Source organism: Vombatus ursinus, unplaced genomic scaffold (assembly GCF_900497805.2).
Source record: "Vombatus ursinus unplaced genomic scaffold, bare-nosed wombat genome assembly UNPS02014786.1, whole genome shotgun sequence".
NCBI classification, from domain to species: Eukaryota; Metazoa; Chordata; class Mammalia; order Diprotodontia; family Vombatidae; genus Vombatus; species Vombatus ursinus.
This window is the reverse complement of record NW_020954564.1, coordinates 45,946,396-45,963,407: the sequence shown is the minus strand read 5'-3', so window position 1 is coordinate 45,963,407 and position 17,012 is coordinate 45,946,396. Positions and strand designations below refer to the sequence as shown.

The 17,012-nt window shown below is 41.2% G+C and overlaps 1 protein-coding gene across 3 annotated transcripts in view; it reads left to right on the top strand.

Annotated features, from left to right (window-relative positions):
• Positions 1 to 11,146: 11,146 nt before the first annotated feature.
• LOC114047022 (DENN domain-containing protein 1A-like) overlaps positions 11,147 to 17,012 on the top strand; it is a 702,955-nt gene continuing 697,089 nt past the window's right edge. For all 3 annotated transcript variants that reach the window (XM_027867675.1, XM_027867672.1, XM_027867676.1), the window contains exon 1: positions 11,147 to 11,240. In XM_027867675.1, coding sequence (XP_027723476.1) covers positions 11,224 to 11,240 — 17 coding nt within the window. In that variant the 5' untranslated portion in view covers positions 11,147 to 11,223. The remainder of the gene's footprint in view (positions 11,241 to 17,012) is intronic.

The window sequence follows — 17,012 nt, the reverse complement described above, 5'->3', positions numbered from 1 at the left end:
ATCTGGCCCCAAAATTACCTTCCCAGTCTTAATTATATATCTCCTTTTTGTCCCCTGGGGTCTAGCCAAACAGAAATTCTTACTTCTTACACATGGCTCTCCCATTTCCCATCTCCATAGCTTTTCATTGACTCTCAACCATACTGTAATTCTCTACACTCCCCTTCCTTCCCCCATTTCTGCCTCATAAAATCTCTTACTTCCTTCAGGACTTAGTTTAAGCATTACCTTCTAAATGGAGTCTTTCCTGATACCCCAACTACTAGTGCCATCCCCAAACTACTTTGTATTTATTTTCTTTTTCTCTGTATATATTTGTAGCATATATGTTGTTGTTGTTCATCCTTAGTTCTCAAAGAGGACCAATGACATCAGGAGGGTGATATCTTGACTTGTAAGTGAATTGGATTTAAGTGAAACAGACCTTTGCAAAATCATCAGCTCCACTCTCTTCTCCAGAGTCATTAGCTTCCAGTGGCAAGATATAGGTCAGAATGACTAGCAATGGCCAAGGACTCAGTGGGAGACCTTGGCCTTTGTAAACTAAGGTCTTTCCCAGGTCTCAGTTTGTCTGAGGCAATGCCCATTCAGTAGTTAAAGGCTAGGTAAGAACTGAGGCAAAAGATGGTCTAGTTTGCCTTCACAAAAGAATCAATCAGGGAGGGCAAGACCTCCAGAGTTTTTGGCCAGAACAGAAATAATTTTTACACTTAATCTGAGCCATCAAAACCAAAACAATGAGCAAGTGAAGCTTGGGCTGGAACCTATTATTGGCCAATCAATGAGAGCCAGAGTGAATTGCGTTTAAAGGCATAGTGCAGTAGCTCCATTTGAATCCCAATGGGCCTTATCAAAGCCTGGTTTTTCAGAGCTATATTTCAAGAAATCATAAATGAAAACTACATGAGACAAAAAGAGTTAATTGTCCCAGTTTTAAAAAAAATGATAGAATAAATGAGTAGGGAAGGAAAAGAAATCTAGCCTCCAAACCCCAAGATGCCTTGTAAAAGTATAAGTGATCAAAATGTATATTCCTTTGGACAGATGTAAGGTTATGACTCCCCATGTGGAGGGAGGAGGAAGAAGAGGGGGAGGGGGAGGAGGTGTAAATAGTAGCATTAACCAACTGGAACTGGCCGTTGGGTCCCCCAGGGAGCAGCTTCTACTACTCACAGATTGTTGTTCATCTTTCATTCTCAAAGAGGACCAATGACATCAGGAGGGTGATGTCCTGACTTGCCTTATACTCTGGAGGTCAGTCTCCCAACCTAGGCAGTAGTTATAGGTTGGGCTGCCAGAGCAGGCTATCACTCCTCCAGGCAAAGCCTAGGGGTCTTATGTTATCTTTTTAGAACTTTGTCTCAAAAACCTCCATCTACTATGTTCCCTTCAATATTGATCACCATGGATGACTGCCCCAATATAATTTTGATCAACTCATTTTTCAAATTCAATTAGCCAATGAACATAAATTAGTTTTTACAAAGGACTATTTACTGAGTAAGTATAGCAAGGACAAAATTTTGTAAAACATTCCCCTTGAACCAGGAGATACTCTTCCCTACACATACCTGTCGGGTCCCTGGGAAGAGTGGACTCAAACTTCAAATGATGATTAAAATGATGATTACCAAACATTTATCCTACTAAGTTCATTTTAGGGTGTGGTATAGCCTATGGATGACTCACTTCCTTGCTCATAGAATATGGTATCTCAGCTGCCAGACTGATTAATTTTTGGTCTGGGACATGTAGGTTGCTCCTAAGGGCTGATTCCTCAGGCTTTCTGGCTGTAACTATCAGTAAACTTATACAGATTCCAGTTTTTGGACTTTTGGTGGTTCTTCTGACTTTTCAAAGCTCACAAAGATATAACCTGATCAGTTCCTTCTCTCTCTGTCTCTGTCTCTCTGTCTTTCTCTGTCTCTGTCTCTGTCTCTCTCCCCTAGGATTAGGAAAGAATGTATGTGAAAGAGACAGAAAACAGAAACAGAGGTGGCACTAGGTCTTCACAACTACATGGCAGTTGGGTGTGAGACTAGGCAGCTGGCAGATTGTTTCTTCCCCTACCTGGAAGCTTATGACATTTTTAATTCCACTCAAAAGCCATGAGGGAAGAGAGTAGGTATCTCTCTATTCCACCTTTTGTGTGTACACTCAATTCTAGCTCAGCACTCAAGTGAAAGGTTTACACTAAATTGACAAGCAGCAAAGGATGCTTGTGTATGATCTGAAGCAGTGAGGGGAAGGGACTTTCCATTGTGAATTTCTCAAAGTAGGCTCACTAAGTCTCCAGATGGTTAGCAACAGGTAGATATTAACTACAGGGGGCAGCTGGGTGGCACAGTGGATGGAGTGCCAGGCCTGGAGTCAGGAAGACCTGACTTCAAATTCCATCTCAGACACTTACCAGGCGTGTGACCCTGGACAAGTCACTTAACCCTGTTTGTCTCAGTTTCTTCATTTGTAAAATGAGCTGGAGGAGGAAATGGCAAACCATACTAGTATCTTTGTCAAGAAAATCCTAAAAGGGGTCACAAAGAGTCAAACACAACTGAAAACAGCTAAACAACAAGATATTATACATGCTTGGAGTAGGCCCTCATTTGCCAGTCCCCCATTATGTATTTACATATGTACATGTGGGCCTCCCCTGATAGAATGTAGGTACCTTGAGAACAGGGACTGTTTCATTATTGTTTTTGAATTCTAGGAGTATTCCTGATAAATAGCAATGGTTTAATAAATGCTTGTTGTTTGGTTCATTCATATTGTAACAGAATTCTATAGCCCAAAAAAACCTTATAAGTCATCTTGTCTAATACTTTCATTTTATGGTAGAGAAAACTGAAGCCTAGAAAGGTTAAGTGACTTGTTCCAGGTCACGCAGATAATTAGTAGCTGAACCAGGTCATCACCAGGGTATATTACTCTGTTGTAGGCATTGTACTAAACACTGGGACTACAAAGAAAGGCAACAACACATTCCCTAACCTCAAGGAACTCACATTATAGGGGTCTAGACAAGAGGCAAACATCTATGTGAACACAAGCTATTTACAAAGTAAATGGGTGGTAATCTCAGAAAGCCCTGGGGTGAGGGAGAGGAAAAGAGCTTCAGGGGGTAGGAGATAACCGGAATAGGCCTTTTGCAGAAGGTGGAATTTGAGCTGTGTTTTGAAAAAAGCCAGGGAAGCCATGATGAGGAGGAAGAGAGTTTCAGGCTTGGGGGACAGTCGGTGAAAATTCACTGAGTAAGAAGATGGAACATCTTGTGAGGGGAACAGCAAGGAGGCCATTATCACTGGATCACAGAGTACATGGGGGTAAATTTTGCAAAGACTGGCAAGACAATGCCAAAGGATTTTATATTTGATTCTGGAGGTAATAGGGAGCCACTGGTGTTTATTGAAAAGGGAAGTGACATGGTTAGAAGATAACTTTGTCAACTAAGCAGATGGATTAGAGCAGGGACAGATTTGAGGGAAGGAGACAGCCAGCAGGCTTGGACCACTATAATAATCTAAGCATGAGGTGATAAGAGCCTGCACCAAGGTGAGGGCTGTGTGAGTGACTGACCAAAGCTTCAATGGAACCTGAATCTTCTGATTTTCCATCTAGAAATCCTTCTGTTTTATTACACTGTCTTCCATCATAAAGGAAACAGATTAGTTACAGTAGCTTTGAGTTGGAAAGAATTGGAGCAATTGTGGACCACCAACTGTATCTGAAGAGACTTCTGTGCATGCTAAAGGCACCCAGACATTTTTGTGGACACGCCAGTTACAACCTTCTTTGAAATGGTGCCAAGATTGTGTTTCACCAAATAGTACATTTTTATTTATAGTCTCCTGTGTGGGGCTTTTGAACTAACTCATAACTCTGGGAGATAACAACTATTTCCTTGGAGAAGGTTCACAAGAAGTAAAATGAAAAAACACCACGAGACCATATCTGTCTAGTAGTGCTTTGCCTTCAGAGAATGTTTGTTTATATGAGTGGCTGGGTGTTGGAAGGTAGATTCTTTTCCTCTTCAGATGATTCAAAAGACTTAGAATTTGTAAAATATTGTATAAACATCTTTGAGGTAGGTCATATTGTCCTTAGGAATATTATAGCTTGTTAGATCTGAGGTGTCCTTCAGAACATAAAATGTTAGGTATGGAAGGGACGGTAGAATAGCAGTAAAAAAATTTAGAGAGGAATGGGATCTTAGAATATAGAATGTGAGTACTTAATATGTCAGAACTGCAATGGATGCAGTGCTATAACTTAGAATATAGAATCTTAGAGTGGGAAAAATATGATATTCAAACCAGAAGAGACAGCAGAGATCATATTGCCCAACATTAGGAAATTGAGAGAGAGAGAGAGAGAGAGAGAGAGAGAGATAGACAGACAGACAGACAGAGATGACAAAGAGACAGAGAGAGAGAGAGAGAGAGAGAGAGAGAGAGAGCGATGAAATGACTTGACCAAGGTCACAGTTAGTGGCAGAGCCAAGACTAGAAGCTAGATGTCCTGATCGCCTCATCCATTGCTATTTCCACTATTCTACTTCTGTTGTTTTGAATGTTTAAAAAAGTGTTTAAAAAATCTGAGGATAAAGTAAAAATAATTTTTATCAAAAAGGTATCAAAAGGCACTCCCATCACAATAAACAAATAAGTAAATAAGGTTCTACCTCTTATCTTTTCTCCTTGCTACTCTCTTCTGTCTAGGTTTTCTTGCTACTACTTCATCCTAGTTTTTGTCCTACCTCATCTTAAAGAGATGAGATGCAATGTCATATAATGGAAAGGGTCCTGGATGTGGTGTCAGATGAACTGGATTCAAAATGTGGACATTTATTAGCTGTGTTCTTCCTATTGGACCACTCCATCTTAGTCTCCTTTGCTGGATGTTCATCCTGGTGACACCTGCTAACTGTAGATGTCTCCCAACACTCTCTCTGGGCCCCTTTTTGTCTCCCTCTATAGTATTTCACTTGGTGATCTTATTAGTTCTCATGGAGTCAATTATCAGCTTTATGCAGATGATAATCAGATCTATTTGTCTAGCCTAACCTCTCTCCTGACCTCCAGTCTCACATCTCCATCTGCTTATTAGACATTTTGAACTGAATGTCTTACAGACATCTTAAATTCAACATTTTCGAAACTGAACTGATTATGTTTCAGTTCCCCCTCTCCGCCCACTTCCTAACTTTTGTGTTACTTTTGAAGGTATCACTATTGTCTGAGTCATTCAGTCTTGCACTCTAGATGTCATCCTCTACTTCTCACTCCCTCTCAACCCCTTTTTCCAATCTGTTGTCAAGTCTTGTTGATTTTACCTTCAAAACCTCTGTGCTATAGGCCCTCTTCTCTTCTCTGACACTGTCATCATCCTGGTATAAGCCCTTACCCCCTCATGCCTGGACTATCATAATACTCTGATGGCTGGTTTGCCTGCCTCAAGTCTCTCCCTTCTCCATTCCATCCTCCAATCAAATTAACCTTTATAAATTGTAGGTCTGATCATGTCACTTCCTTTTATGATAAACTCCAGTGGTTCCCTATTGCTTTTAGGATTAAATATAAAATTTTCTGTTTGGCATTCAAAGCCCTTCACAATCTAATCCCTGCTCCTTTACAGTCTTCTTGCACCTTATTACCACCATCCCTCTCTCCAGTTGTCTTGATCTATATCTTGCCACTGGACTCAGCTCCCGAGGAGAAAGTGAGGCTGGTGACTTTGAACAGCCCTCCCTCACTTAAATCCAGTTCACCTGCATGTCATGGCATCACCTTCCTGATGTCATAGTTCTCTTTGAGAATGAAGACAAACAACAACAACTATCCCTCTCCTTCTCCCAGTGACTCTACACTCCTCTGGATTTCATCATGCTCCCTGGAACCTCATTATCCTACAATATCATATCAACCATGCAACTTACACCTCAAGTAGCCCCTGCCCTTGGGGCCCTTCCTTTTTCCCTTCTTCTGAATGGAGCATCAGAACTACTCCCAGATCCTCCATTTAAGGAGGGCACCTAGGGCAGTCAAGCAATTTATGCATTTCCCAACTGAAACTTCATCTTTCCATCCCCATAATCTCCATGCTCTCTTCCCCTTTCAGTTTCTTTTTATGTGTTGTCTTCCTCTATTGGATTGTGACTTCCTTGAGGGCTGGGACTATTTCATCTGTCTTTGTATCCCCAGTGCTCAACACAGTGCTTGGCACGTAGTAGGTGCTTAATAAATGTTTATTGACTGACTGATTGACTCATTGCTGTTCTTCTCATAAGTCATTCCATCTCCCCACTGGGCATTTTCCCTGGCTGGCCCCCATATATGGTATGTCCTCCCACCTTATCTTAATTTCTGGTTTCCCTGGATTCCTTGAAGTCCTTGCTAAAATCCTACCTTCTACAAGAAGCCTTCCTTGATCACCTTAATGTTGGTACTTTTGTACTGTTGATTATTTCTTCCTTAATTTTAGTTCCTTCCCTCTGGGAAGGAAATGTGTTTCTCTTTGGGAACTGGGATAAAGTAAATGCCAGGAATAAGACCCAGGACAATAGGAATCTCTTTGGGTTGAGCAGGTAAAGGGTGATGAGTGCAAGTAGGAGTTAAAAATACTCTTTACCACATTGTTCTCATTATTGATGATCTTTACTTTAACCTGTCTACTTCTTGTTTGTCCATAGATGATAACATGTCTTTCCATTAGAACATGAGCTCCTTGAGAGCAAGGACTTTGGCTTTGTATCCACAGGGATTAGCACAGTGGCTGGCACATAGTAGGCATTTAATAAATGCTTCTTGACTGACTGGTTGCTTGATTAAATTTTTTTTGTGTCTGACACTTTGGAGCTGTGCTGAGGTGGAATATTGTTAACTTATTGTTGTGGTTCAATTATTTTCAGTCATGTCTGACTCTTTGTGACCCCATTTGGGGTTTTCTTGGCAAAGATACTGAAATGGTTTGCCATGTCCTTCTCCAGCTCATTTTACAGGTGAGAAAACTGAGGCAAACAGGGTTAAGTGACTTGCCCAGGGTCACACAACTAGTAAGTGTCTGAGACCAGATTTAAACTCAGGAAGATGAATCTTCCTGATTCCAAGCCTGGTGGTCCATCCACTGTACCACCAATACTTATGAGTACTGAAGTGATAATTGGAGACATGAGGGATTATGAGATTTTAGCTTTTAGAGATAGTGTAAAAGTAACTCAGATATGTGTATATATATATGTATATATTGCTTTAAAAGTTTAAAAATATTTTATATGGACTATCTCTTTTGATTCTTAGGACCATTCTGTGAGGTAAGTTATCCTCATTTTACCTATTAGGAAAATGAAACTGACAAGAGGTTAAGCGACTCAAACAGATTCATGAACTAGTAAATATCTGAGACAGGATTTGAACTTAGACATTTCTGACATCAGGTCTAGTGGTCTATCCATCACACCATACTCTTAGGTAGTATAATCCTTCTTACAGATAAGGAAACTGAAGTCTTTGGAGGCTTGGTAGATTATTTAAAGTCACACAGCTTGGAATTTGAACCCAAGTCCTCTGACTATGACAAATGGAATTTTCCCATACTTAGAATTAAAAAAAGCAAAACAACTATCCTAAATTAAGCTAAATACTCACATGTCTCCTTCAGGTAGCTTTCTCTAACTTACGTGTGGAACAAGAATACCCAAAGCATGAATTAGGAGTCCCTTTCCCCATCTAAATCCTGTATTAGACCAAACAACTCTTTTCTGATCTCGTCAAGTGGTGAATTATATGTTACATCGATAGGCAATATGGAGTCTCCCTGGGAAGAGTTGAGAAGTGAGTGTCTACTGAAAGGGATGGCTGGAGGATTCATGGGCTCTATAAAGGAGAACCAGGGTCTAGAGTGAAGCCCTAGAAAGCAGTAGGGTAGGAGGGGGATAGGTGGGTAATCTGTATAGGTCAAGTGGTTTGAGCATAGAACTGACCTCCAACAAATACCTTTGGGATTAAATTGAATCTATCTCTATATGGGAGAAGATAGAGGGGCTATGTTCTTTGTGGCAAGGTTGTAGATGTAGATCATTTCTGCAGGAGTTTGGTGTTCCCACAGGGAACATGCATGAGAAGAGAGGAAGGGAAAAGCATTTATTAAGCTCCTGATATGTGTTAGGCACTGTGCTAAGCACTTTACAAATATTATCTCATTTGATCCTCACAACAACTCTGTGAGGTTGGTAGTATTATTATCTCTATTTTACAGTTGAGAAACTGAATAGAAAGAGGTTAAGTGACCTGTCCAGAATCTCACAGATAGTATCTGAGGTTAAATTTGAACTCAGATCTCTGTGCCTCCAAGCCCAGTTGTATATCTCCAGAACCTAGCTGTCTGGGAAGGAGATCTTCATAGGTCTCCATAAAGGAAGAATAGATATTTCTGCAGAAGAGAGTTATAGAGACAGTCTCCATAAAGGAATCAAAATGGAAGTAGGAAAGAGTCAGTCAACAATCATTTATTAAGCACTTAATATGTGCCTCATATTGTGCTATAGGAACTGTGCTAAACACTGGAGGTATAAAGGTAAAAGCATAGCCTCTACCTAGAGGGAGTTCACAAGCTAATCGGGGAGATGACATGCAAAAACTTTTATATGTAAGATACAGGGTAAGAATAAATTTAACTTAGAGGGGAGGTACCAATAGAGGGAAGAGGTTTGGTGTTGCAGTGGGAATAATGTACTGGGTAAGGCCTCAAGTCAACTTGGAAACAATAATGTACAAATAAGGATAAACTAAAGGCAATCTAAAAAGGGGTGTGTGTGTGTGTGTGTGTGTGTGTGTGTGTGTGTGTGTTGGGGGGGTGGGTGTGGGTGAGGTTGTGTGCATGTGCACACATGACTAGGAAAGACCTGTTGAAGAAAGATTTTCCCTGAATCTTGAAAGAAGCCAGGAGGCAGATGTGAAGAGGTAGGAAAATATTCCAAGCATGGGGTGGGGTGGGGGTTGGGGGAGCAGCCAATAAAAAGTCATGAATTCCGGAGCTGGAGTGTCAGATTTGAGCAACAGTATGAAGACCCCTCTATTGCTCTCTGAGTGACCCTCATTTTGAATACTGTGGAGGCTGTAGTGTCTCATGACTCACAGCCATAGAACAGCACTAGAATTAAAAAGATGAAGCTTTTTTGTGAGTAGTTTGTTGTCATGAAAAGAGCTCTGCAATTTCCAGAAGACAATTCAGCTCACTTTCTTCCTCTTGTTTAATACTGGGCTCAATTGTTCCATCTGCAGTGACTGTCGAAGATTATATATACACATATATACATATCTATACACACATACATATACACACCTATGGACAAGCTCTGTAGCAACTTAAGCAGCGGTTCTTCAAGAATAGATGATCTTGGCTCTCACTATATTGAAATGTAGGTGTTTGTAGAGAGGAGTTGGTTTCCATAGAGAATTGTAGGGGAAGGTAAGTGGTCTGTATAGTGAAGGCCTAACAGAGACTATAGGGGAAGGCAAATCCTCCTGTAGAGGAGAATTGGGGGGATAGGGAAGGAAACAGTGCCTAGGGAAGGAGGCTAGTGAGTCACTTAAACATCTATTGGGTCTCCTCAGGTCAAGACAAGAAGTCTTTATTAAGCACTTGCTACATTCCAGTTACTGTGCTAGCACTAGGGATACAAAGAAAAGCAAAAAACAGTTACTGCTCTCAAGGACCTCACAGTCTAACAGGAGAGACAACATGTATACAACCATGTACAAACAAACAAGATAGATACATATCTATGTATAAGCACACACATATATAGATACATATGTGCATGTAGAGATAGATCTATACATAGATATGTATCTATCTTGTTTGTACATGGTTGTATCTAGTACATAGTTGTACGTATCTATATACATACACAATGTGTATCTATACATATATATCTATCTTGTTTGTATGTACTTGTTTGTGCATATATAGTTGCATATATAAGTTCATAGTTGTTTTTATATATGTACATAGTTTATATATATATATAAGCATATATGTGTGTGTGTATGTAACACATACATATCTTGAGCTGATCTTAGAGAAAAGGCACTAAGATAAAGGAGGCCTGGGAAAGTCTTCTTGCGGAAGGTGAGACTTCACCTGGGACTTGAAAGAAGTTAGGGAAGCTATTAAACGGAGATGAAGAGGGAGAACATTCCAGACTAAGGGACAGTTAGTGAAAATGCCTCGAGTTGGGAGATGGATTGTTTTGTTTGAAGACCAGTGTCATTGGATCAGTCAAGTAAATAGAGGGAAGCAGTATGTTAAGAAAACTGGATAAGTAAGATTGGGCCGGATTATGAAGCACTTTCAAAAGTCAGAGGGTTTTATACTTGATTCTAGAGGTGATAGACACTGGAGTCTGTCGAATTGGGGTGGGCTGGGTGACGCAGTCAGGCCTGCTCTTTTGACAGCAGATCAGAGGATGGATTGGCAGGCCAAGATCAGGCTATTGTAACAGTCCAGGGAACTGCACTGGGCTGGCACCAAGGTCTGATAGGAGAAGGGGGGCATATACGAGATGCAACGTAGAAATGACAGGATGTGGCAATGACTGGATACCTCTAGTAAAGGAAAGGACATACGAATATTGTAAAGAACACTAGATTTGGGAATCAGACTACGTGGGTTTGAATGCTGACTCTCCTAGTTCCTATCAGGGTGACGTTGGGCAAGTCACTTCTCTCTGAGCTTCATTTTGCTCTTCCGTAAAATGAGATGTTGGACTAATTTGTAGTTTCTCTTTCAGCTCAAACTCCTTGGATCCTATGATTGCCTTTCAACTAGCTTTTCTTTTTTTTTTTTTTTAACCCAACCCTTGCTCTGCCCTATCCCGAGCCTTCCCTGGCTAAGCCCTGAGGGCCCTGGACTACAAGTCCCAGCAGGCCCCACGCGGCGGGAAGGCGGTGGGGGCGGGGCTGGGCGTGTGTCTGAGCCTCTCTGCCTCAGCCTCTTATCAGAGTGTGGCGGGGAGGGAGGCTGCTGAGCCGTGGGATTTAGGCGCGCGCGCGCGGCGGCGGGGACGCGCCCCAGCAACCATGGCGTTTCCCGGGACGGAGCGAGTGAAATAGACCCGGGAGGGGGCCAGAGGGGCGGGGCGGGGAGAGAGAGGCAGGCAGGGAGAGGCTGAGGCCGGGCAGCGCCGAGTGGGGCCAGGGCCCATGAGGAGTCCCGGGGACCATGGGCTCCAGGATCAGGTGAGCGCGGGCAGGCAGGCCTGGAGCTGGGGAGGCCGGGATGAGGTTGGGGGAAGAAGGGTTGGAGAGGCCGCGGGCCCGGGGGACTTGTTGCAGTGACAGGAAGGGCCTCGTTTACTCGGGAGTGGGGGGTGGGGGCGCGAGCTGTGGAGTGGAGGGGGGAAGTTGCCATGGTGACTAGAGAGGACTGGAGTGTGTGGTGGGGGGGGCAGGCAGCTGGTCCGGCGCCTCCCGGGCCCCGGGTGGGGGCGGGTCGGGGCCCCAGGGGAGGGGAGGAGGAGGGAAACTCCGCTTGCGGTGGGGAAGGGGGAGCGGGGATGGTAGTCGGGCAAGTGCGAGGGTCGCATGGAGAGGGAACATGTGAGCAGAGGGGTCACGGTAGCTTGGTATCTACTTCAGCCTCCCTCATTTTACAGAAGGGCAGTGTGGTTTAATGGTGAGGACCCTGGTGCTGGAATGAGGAAAACTGCTTTCAGAATACCCTATCCCACATTCAATAGCTCTGTGCTCCTGGGAGAGTCATTACTTTCCTCATCTGTTAAATAGAGAAAATAACAATTTCATCACCTATCTTTACAGAGTTTTTGTGAGAAACTTGTTTTGTCAACATTTTAAAACACTGTAGAACTGGGGCATACTGTTTTTATACGTGAGGAAACTGAGGCTCATAAAGGGGAAGTGATTTGCTCAAAGCCATATAGTTTTTAAGGGGCAAAGGAAGGGTTGGCATACAGGTCTCCTTATTTTAAATCCTGGGAACTTAAAAATAGGGCGGAGGTGGGACGTCAAAAGGCCCGGGGGTGGGGAGGGTGGGGAAAGTACTGGAAAGGAATCACTAGAACTTTAGAACTTAGAAGTACTCTTCTGTATAAAAGCCTCTTTGGTCAGAAGAGAGAACTGAGGGCCAGAGAAGGAAAGTGATCGAGGAAAATACTATTTATTCCAATTCTCTTCATTTTAGAGACCAGGAAACTGAGACCCTAAGAGTTAATGTAACTAACTTGTCCAAAGTCACAAAGGTGGCAAAGTCAGCGTTTAAACCCTGATCCTTTGACCAATTCCATTGCTTGCTTCTTCCACCATACTGAAGAGAGTGGGGGTGGGGAGCGGTGTCATAAAACGCTTTGATAGCATTTATTGAGTGCTTGCTTTGTGCCTGGCACTGTGCTAAGCACTGGATATTGTGTTACAGTTATTTAAGTTTGTATCTTCTCCTTCGGGGCTTCTTGAGGGTTCTTATCCTGTCTTACACAAACGTTGTATCTTTCTGATTGCCAAGCTTAGTATTTTGTACAAAGGCCAAATAAATGTTTGTTGAATGAATGCATGAATCAATGTTTTTCCAACTTAAGTGTCTTACCAAATGAGATAACATGTAAAGTGCTTTGCAAACCTTAAAGCATTATGTCAGTGCTCAGTACTACTCCTGTTATTGCCAATGGGTCATTACTGCAGCCTCAATGCCTTTCTCTGTAACTGGTCTTTGATGCTAACAGCTTGGTTAATAGGCTGATACCCGGGCAGTTCTTCTCATTGTAGAGATAGCTAGGTCCCTAAAATAAACTGACAACTTTTATTATAAGAGGAGAGAGGAGAAATCTGCATGCGACTCTTGGATATATGAATTATATTCTTGAGTGAAAATTGGCATGTGTTTGGATGCTGCTGGACTTTGTGAAGTCCTTAAGACATGAAAGCCAAAGTTTGTCTTAAGTATTTTTTTCTCATTTAGTTATTTAAGGGAGTTGGTGTTTATAATCACTGTGCTTATCATCATTATAATATATAGCTCACTTTTTTTTTTTAACATCTTAGCACTTCTCTAAAGTCCTACTTTGATACCTAATCTTGGATAGGAGGTGATACTGAGTACTTGAAAATTGCCAGTGGAGCCAAAGCTCTGGCAAGTCCTACTAAGTTGGAAAGACTTTTGAATACAGTTCTAGAAATACATGGAATTCAGAGAGGTTTCATTATCAGGTTGATTGCAGGGTGATTTTTTTTCCCCCCTCAAATAACTCTTAAAGACCACCAAATTGTAGGGGATGATAGGATCACAGATTTATAGCTAGAAGGGACCTTAGGCACCATGTAGCCCCACCCCCTTATTTTATACCTGAGGAAACTAAGGCCCAGAAAGGAGAAGTGACTTCCTCAGAATCATACAAGATGATAAGTGGTAGATCTGGGATTTGAAGACAAGACCTCTGGCTACAAGTCCAATGCTTTTGGAAAAAAAATGCTTTGCTGATCATTTAAAAAAAATATATAATTGTAGATCTAGAACTGGAGGGGAGCCTCCAATGCCATCCAGTCCAGCCTCCTCATTTTATACATGAGAAAATTTAGGTTCAGGGAGGTTAAATGACCATCACACAGGTATTAGTCATCAAAGATTGGATTCTGCCATGATTATGATAATGATGATAACTAGCATTTATATGGCACTTTAAGGTTTACAAAGCACTTTCCAAATATCTCATTTTATCCTCACAACAACCCTGAGAGGTTGGTGCTATTATTATCATCTCCATTTTACAAATGGGGAAACTGAGACACACAGGTTAAGTGATTTGTCCAGGGTTATACTAGTAAATATCTGAGGCATGATTTGAATTCCAAAATTCTATCTACTGTACCACTTAGTCACCTAATTTCCATTGACTTCTTTCTACCTCCCCCAGCAAGTATATACAGTTCAGCAAAAACAAGTCAACACATTGACCAAGCCTGAAACCCATAGTTCATTGCCTTTTTACTGAGAGGCAAGAGGCATTTTTCAACTTTAGTCCTTTACAGTTGTATTTAGGCACTACATTATTCTTAAGTTTTTTATTGTTTTTTATTGCAGTTGTGGTATAAATTGTTCTTTTGGTGTACTTACTCATTTTACTCTGCATCAGTACAAGATGTACTGATATACAAGACTTCCAAAGTTTCTCTGAATTCTTCATATGTCATTTCTTAGGGTGCAGTAGTATTCCATCACATTCATATACCAGTCTGTTCATCCATTCCACAATTGATGGGCTTCAGGGCTCGTCACTGTATTAGGCCACCTTCCCTAATGGGGAAGGATCATGATTTTAATCAGTGGAAGTAGTACCCACGTTGAGAAAATTATTCAAGGTGCTATATTACTTTAAAGTTTATAAAAATCATCTTTGAGAGGTAGAGAATGCAGGTATGATTGTCCCTATGCTTTGGGGGAGTGGGGAGACAAAGTCAGGTGAAGTAACTTGCCGGTAGTTCCATAGTCAGATGGTGTTAGGACTGGGACTCAAACTGAACGCCTATGCTTGCTCTATTATACCAGTTGCTTGATGTTTTGTGTGTCTGTCTGGTTTTGTAAGACTGTGTTCTCCTCTTTAAAATTTTTACAGTCCTACTTTTAAAAAGAAAACTCCCTATACATGAAAAACAGAAGGGGTATGAAGATGTATAGTTATGCTTCTGCCCTAACCGAATTTGAGATGGACACTATATGGAATATTAGTTTTGTGTAATTCAAATCAACAAAGTCCATTGCTGAAATTCACCTAAAGTCCTAGAGCCATGGGTTGAGTTTTTAAAAAGTTACTTGTAAGTTTCATTTCTAGACCCCAGTGAAATTTTGTTTACATTATTACCATGTTACTAACTTAGGAACTATAATTTTCACAGTTAAAAGGATGGTAATGTTTTTGGTGGAGTATCTTCTCTCTGTACCAGGATCCTGATACCTAGAGAGAGCTGGAAGGGTCTTTAGATGCCTTCTATTCCAGCATCCTTATATTTACAGATGAGAATACTGAGACGTAGAGAGGAAGAATGGTGGAATAGTGGTATGGTGGAAAGAACATTGGACACAGGACTTGAGTTTGAATTTCAGCTTTGCTGCTAACCATCTGGGTGACCTTGGGCAAATCACTTAGTTCTTGGGGGGGGTCTTAGTTTCCTTACATGAGAAGGAAGGGTTTGGCTTAGATAGCACTATCCAGGTCTGTTTTCTGGGAATTATCTTATTCTTTATTTACAGCCATTCAGGTAGCTAGTGGAAGAACCAGGATTCACACTCAGGGCTTCTGAATTCAAGCCCAGTGCTTTTTCTGTTATATTATATTACACTGGTTTCTCTACTGTCATACTTTGCCTGTTACTTTTCCCCCAGCTGTAGATCCCTGGATTCATTAGCTATGTGTAATCATAACATTGTTTTTTTTCCCTCTCTCCTTTAGAAATGTCAGAGAGCCCTGCCTCTCCTGTTGCTAGATACTATGCTCCCCCCACCCCATCTCTAGTGTAGCTTTTTCCCAAAGCAATTAACCTTTTGCATCTTAGACTCCTGTTATAGTAAACACGATAGAATTGGTTTATTTCAGTGTTTTGAGATTTGTTCTTGTGGAAGTTAAGAAGGGGAAGAGCCTAAGGGTGCGGCTGACAGTTATTTTTCCTGGAACATTGGCCTCCAAGTTTTATTGCTACTAGGCTGCATGACTCTAGTGTTGCAACCTTCATTGAATCATAGAAGGGAACATTAGAACATGGAGTTTCAGAGTTAGTAAGGACTTTGAAACATGGAATGTCAGGTTGATAAGGACCCTTAAAACACAAAAAGATTATGTAAGCATCCTGAGCACAAAGGATTATTGTTATGCCAAGCTCAGGACACAGCCTGCTTGCTGGGCCTCAGCTCTGGAAAACAGAGTATCTCCAGAATATTTTGACAAATGTCAGATCAAGAAGGAATCTTAGAGATCATTTAGGCTAACCTCAATCTGATGGTTAAAACCCATTGCAAGATATTCTACAAGCAGTTATCCACCTTCTGCTTGAACACTTTCATTTACAGGGAAATGTTACAAGACTCTTGAGTCTGCTCATGACATTGTTGGCCAGCTCTAATTGTTAGGAAAGTCTTTCTGATATTGAACTGAAATTTGAGTCCCTCCAACTCCTACCCATTGGTCTTACTTTTGCTCTCTGGGGCTGAGTTGAATAAATCTAATCCATTTTTTTTTAATGAATTTGAGTTTTTTTTTAACTTGAAAAATGCATTGAATATATATGGACAAGGTGCTGAAATATATGCTGAACAACTCTGGAAAAATTTACTGCTTATAATGAAGAAGTTAAGAGGGAAACTTGCATAGCACTTACTTTATATTTTCCTTGGGTTGCAGTTAACTTGAAAAGAAGGTTAAAATTCTAATTTTACAGAATTTTGGAGCTGGAAGGAACATTAAAGAGCCCCTCTGCACCCCAATTTTTCAGAGGAGAAAAGTGAAGTCCATAGAATTTAAGTGACTTGCCTCAGATTATACAGGAAATTAATGGCAAAGCTAGAACACAAACTCACTTCTCCTCACACTTGCATCAGTGTTTTTTTGATATGACGCAAGCTTACAGATAAGAAGAGCCTATGTGATTTATTTAGGGCCTTGTTCATAGTGTGCATCAAATAACTATTTGTTGAATGAATAAACATTGGGAGGTAAAAGACTTAGTTTGAAAGAAATGAAGCACTAGAGTGAAAGGTTTGTTACTTCTTATAAAATAGTTGTACATCAGATATTTATTAAACATTGTATTCAGAGCACCATGTAGCTTTAGGTTTCAGTAGAGTCACAGATCATAGAATCTTTGAGCTGAAAGGGATCTGTGAGGTCATTAAGCTTAACCCCTACCTGAATTAGTTTCGTTTTGGCAATATCCCTCACCAGCACTTACTGAGCCTTCAAAAATTCACTGCTTTCTGATGTACCCTATTTCATTTTGGACAGTTCTTATTTT